At 37.2% G+C, this 5601-nt stretch overlaps 1 protein-coding gene across 1 annotated transcript; it reads right to left on the reverse strand.

Annotated features, from left to right (window-relative positions):
* Positions 1–552: 552 nt before the first annotated feature.
* LOC100013286 (carbonic anhydrase 2-like) lies at positions 553–2184 on the reverse strand. Its single transcript, XM_056799577.1, has one exon. It carries the CDS (start codon positions 1450–1452, stop codon positions 658–660), a length of 795 nt encoding a protein of 264 aa, XP_056655555.1. The 5' UTR covers positions 1453–2184; the 3' UTR covers positions 553–657.
* Positions 2185–5601: the final 3417 nt, after the last annotated feature.

A 5601-nucleotide genomic window follows, 5' to 3' on the forward strand; every position in this document is an offset into this window, starting at 1 on the left:
AAACACGAGGACAAGAGAAACCCAAAAAGCAATGCAATAATCCAGGACAATCCAGAAAAAAACTTATGAGAAAGAACACTATCCACATACAGAGAAAGAACTGTGGGAGCAGAAATGTAGAAGAAAATCATATGATCCATCACATAGTTTGATGGGGATATGATTAGGGTTTTAATGTTAAAAATCACTCTATTGAAAATATGAATAACATGCAAATAGATTTTAAACAATGATACATCTCAAAATTCTCACTCAGTGGAATTGCTTGTCAGCTCCAGGAGGGGCTGAGAAAGGGAAGGGGGTGAGAAAAATCATGAATTGTGTAACCATGGAAAAATATTCTAAATTTAAAAAAAAAGAAAGGGAACCTGAGACCCAGAAAACTTAGGCATTTTGCCCAAGGTCATAAAGGCAGTATCAGATCTGAAGACCTGAGTTTAAACCAATGTCATCTGTTTCAAGATGAAGTGTTCTTTCTATTGGGCTATAAGATAGGCTTTCACATTTGATGAATAAAAACATCCCGAACAAAAGACAAAGGAACTAGAAGTCTAGAGGAGAATGCTATCAAGGCATAGATTGATGATTAAGGATCGATTTGCATATTTCCAGATGGTCCTTTCCTTTTGGGAACCAGTATTCCAAGTGGTGGTAATCTTATGATAAGAACCTTCTAATCACCCTGCCTTGCAGAGACTGACGTGGGCGACAGTTTGTCTCTATATGCTTCTTGGGATGTTCTCCCTCCATAGTCGAGTAAAGACTTCGGAATTTGCTTAGCTGTTCTTTGCTGATATTGATGGGTTCTTTTAAGACAATCCAAGTCACACATTCTAAAAGTGGAGGAACGGTTAGTGAACCTGAGTAAGTCCAATAGTCCTTGTTATCAGGAAGGAGACAAGCTGGATTGAAGTTTGTAAAGACAGTAGACATATTTTTTTTCCTAATGGAACCCAAGGCATGTGTGATTTTCTCTAGTTCCTGATGAGCACCTCCCACCTTCAAGAAAATAGCAACTACAGCCAATCCATCAGGTTGGTGAATTGATTCTGAAACTGTACTGTATTTTGTATTCCAATGAACCATGTGAAGCTCAGATGCATATTTCAGATCATCAATGCTGTGCTCAGAGCCTTCCTCATCCCTGCGACCCCAGTGAAAATGTAATTGAGTCAACTTGTATTTCTCAGTTAGAGGTCCTCCGCTTAGCACTGATTTGTCAGTAGAACTATCGAACTCTACCTCGAAAGAGTGACCTTTGTTGACAATTCTCCTAGTTGTTGAGGCACTGTAGTTAAAATTCAGAGGCTTCAGGGAACTGTCAAACTTGGCATTCCAGATCTGAATATCAATAGGAGATTGCTGCTTTCCTCTGGCAATTGGAAAATGTTTATACCAGGTATGTGGTCCATTGTCCTTGTTATATCCCCAAGTAAGAGACCTTTGGGACATGATTTTAAAATCTTTCAACTTTTCAGTTGTTGACTGAACTGCACTTCTAAATGTATTCCAGAAGAACTCTCTCTCTCTCTCTCCCTCTTCTCTATCTGTCTGTCTGTCTCCTGTTTCTTTCTGTGTCTTATCTCTGTTCTCCTCTATCTGTCTGTCTGTCTGTCTGCCTGCCTGCCTGCTTGTCTATCTGCCTGCCTGTCTGTCTGTCTCTCTCTTGCTTTTAGAGGCTCTCAATCACTCTAATTTTTGTTGAAGCTCTTAAGGGGGCCAGAGAAGGTTGAAAGTGGTAGAAACACTGAACTTGGGAAACGGAGTGCCAAGGAAGTAGCAGAGGAGGGTCGATAGTGGCGGATAAGTGGATATCAATTTCCCAAAGCTCAGCAAGTCAGGGTGTGGAGCTAAGGGAGGTAAGAGTTTCTCCTGGACAATCTCTTGCCTGCAATTAGGATCAGCTCTTATTTCTTCCTTGGTCTTTGTTAATTTGATGGAGCCTTAGAATTCCTGGAACAGAGATCCCCCAGCATATAACCACCAGCACCAGGCTAAGAGTAGAGAAAATAATGCCAGACTCTTTCCCGTTTCCTCAGCATTTCAGAGTGTTGAGACAGCCATTGAGGCCGTGCCACAAAGCTGGTAAGTTGAATGATTTTACTGTGCCTACATGAGCCCCATCCTGCTCCCTCCAGCAGAGCCAGAAGAAGTGGCTATCACTAGTGTTGGTCCTTCTTATCCCTCCTTGCTCTCTTTAGGTGGCCATTGTGACCTCATTATTACAGCCCTGCCCACTTGGGGAGAGTAGATTGGTCAAACCAAGGCTGACCCAATGGTTTTTGAGATTGTTGTAGAGGACATTATTCATTTACTTGGACCTGGAACTATCTCCCATCTCTTTCACAGATGCTTAACATGGAGTATGTTAATCTAAAAAAAATTTTTTTACAATATTATGTAACCTGTAGTTTAAAGATCATGTGCATAAGATTTTCTATTGGTGGAGACTGATTAATCAATGCTACATACTAGGGTGAAGTGCTCCAAATAATCAATCTTCAACAATAAGGATTGTTACTTAAATAAATTTTGACTCACCTGTTATATTAATAGCTATTTCAGTATAATCAGTTTCTTTATTGTAATCCTATTTTTTAAATGCTATGTATTTACAACTACTATTCTGAGTAAGAATCCCTAGACTTCACCAAACTGCCAAAGGATTTATGCTACAAAAAAACTTAAAAACTGCTAACCTAATCAATTCTAAAATTCTATGATGGATAACTAGAAGACAAACATAAAATTTATGGGGGAAGAATGAAGCCAGGAGAGAAAGCTGATATGCCTAATGAAAAAACAAATCAAGATCCAAGAAGTTCTTGACTGGCTAGAGCAATTTATAGAAGAAAATGATGTGATATTTCCTTAACTTTAATATTTTGAAAGATCTTTGATTTCTTTAGGGTAAGGAGTAAACCTCAATACAGTCCACAGTGGCCCATCTACATCTTTGTAACTGGTTTTACATAATCACGACCCCCCCCCCAGTTCATTACTTTCTGAATGACCTTCTGCTAATAAATCTTTTTGAATACACTCTAGATAAGGAGTATCTTAACCAGGTCTGTATTTAATACTTTTACAACCTTCCCTTTTAAATCTTGTGCTCTGCCAGTGTAGTCTTCAAGAATTCGGATTCATCTCTAGGAGATAATAAAGCATCAGAAAAGGACTTTAATAAGGAAAATGGTATTTTGTTATTCAGCCACTTCAGTCATATCTGTCTTTTTGTGATCCCATTTTTTATTTTCCTGGTAGTACTTTCCTATCTCTCCAGCTCATTTTACAAATGAAGCAAACATGTTAAATGACTTGTCTAGGATCACACAGCTAGTAATTGTCTGAGGCCAGATTTGAACTTAGGAAGAGAAGTCTTCCTGATTCCAGGTTAAGCACTGTGCCATCTATTGCTGAAATGAAAAACTGAATATAAAATCTAGAGTTATGGAAAAAACAAATCGAATGCAACCAAGACTAGAAAGGAAACCACCCAAAATTATATAAAGTGGCTCTGACAAAGGCTTCATTTCTCAAATATAGAGAATTGATTTAAATTTATAAGAATTTAAATAATTCCCCAATTGATAAGTTATGAAAGGATAAGAACAGGCAGTTCTCAGATGAAGAAACTAAAATTTAGTCATGTGAAAAAAAAAAGATAAACATTTCTCTTAAGTAGAGCAATGCAAATTAAAACAACACTGAAGTATCAACTCATACCTATCAAACAGGGTTATATAACAAAGTTATATGATCAAAGAAGGAATAGAGTCTGAATACGTATTCCTCACTATAAGCAAAATGTATCTTGTTTCACTATATGATGAACAGGGAAATATGTATTATATGACACTATATGTATGGCATATCATAATATGCCACCTGAGAGAGAAAGGAGAGGAAAGAGGGAGAGGAAGAGCATGGATTGCAAAATGTCAGGAAGCAATAATTAAAAATTGTATGTACATATAATCTGGGAAAATATGATAAAAAATAAAGGTCAGAGTTAGGCTTAAAAAGAAATCAATTTGGGGGCAGCTAGGTGGCTCAGTGGTCTCAGATACTTCCTAGCTGTGTGACCCTGGGCAAGTCACTTAACCCCCATTGCCTAGCCCTTACTGCTCTTCTGCCTTAAAACCAATACACAGTGTTGATTCTAAGACAGAAGGTAAGGGTTTAAAAAAATAATGAATTATCTAAGGAAGTGATTTCTCCACCAGTGAAAATCTTCCAGCAGAACCAGGATTGCCACTTGTTAAGGATATTGTAAAAAGGATTCTTGTTCAGACACAAATTGAACCAGAAGACCTAGAAGGTCACTTCAAATGCAACTCTTTTATGACCTTAATTGACTTCAAGTTTAATATGTGTTAGCAGAGTGATATGACTCTAAAAACTGCTTTTGGCATCTTAATCTGAATCAGTAGAAGGGTAAAAATCCAAGGCAAAAAAAAACAATAATTCCTCTGTTTTTGATAGTAAGGCAATAATAGTATGATTAGTTAGTACTCATCAAGAAGTTTGGTGAGCTTGTCATCTATGCTTTTATCCAAGTTACTAATAAAAATATTGAACAAAATAGGGTCAAGGCCAAAGCCCTAGGCTACTCTAATAAAGATTGCCTTCCAAGGAACATAGAGCTAGCTATCACTTTCTAGTTGGTCATCTAGTTCTAAACTCATTTTACTATCCCATCACCCGGAAGACATCTTTCCACATAATCACTCTTGTCAGTACTTATAGTTAAGAGATAGCATGCTATAGTGGATAGAGTGCTGAAATCTATAGGCAGAAAGGCTTAAGTTCAAATTCTCTCTCTCATATTTATAAGCTGTATGATCATGGGTAAAATACAACTTTTTGAAGCTTCTCTTGATTCTTCTGCAAAATGACAATACTGAGATTTTCCTCATAGAGTTGTTAGGCTCTAATGAGATCATCTGAAGTAGTTCACAAACTATGAATGCCACTTATTTTATTACCTAAGACTTAGTTTAGGATGATAGAGGTAATAGGGATAAGTCATCAAGAGAACTAAGGTATGACCACCCTTATTCAAGATGTAGAATGAAAGGTACATTTTTGGACACATTCAAATTCCCTATTTGAGAATTTACTTTCCATTGACAATCCACCTTTTTTTGGGGGGGTTTCCTTCTCTACCCTCTTTTAATGGGAAGGGTCTGAAAGAGAGAAAATAAATGCTTGTTAAGTAAATGTACCTGTTTTGATTTTACAATTAATTTAAGAAATCTAATATAAGGAAAGCTACTAGATGGCTGATGTAGATTCACTATCATGGATCATGGATGTAGCAGAGGTTGAGGAACTAGGAGGCCCAAGAATTAAGGCAGGTTTAGAATAGAGAAAAAGACTGTGAACCAGTTACTGAAGTTGCTGGAAAGTCTGGAGAATGAGTTGGAGGCCAGTAGTAACAAAGTTAAATTGGGAGATATACATGGAAGAAATGAATCTCAAAGGAGGTATATGTTTATGTGTATGTATATATCTATAGCTATGTAGACAAATATTAGTAAATAATGCTGATGGACAAGTGCTAAGCTTAATACTTCTTCTGCTTAGATGCAATAGAGG

The sequence above is a fragment of the Monodelphis domestica genome, chromosome 5, assembly GCF_027887165.1.
Source record: "Monodelphis domestica isolate mMonDom1 chromosome 5, mMonDom1.pri, whole genome shotgun sequence".
NCBI lineage: Eukaryota > Metazoa > Chordata > Mammalia > Didelphimorphia > Didelphidae > Monodelphis > Monodelphis domestica.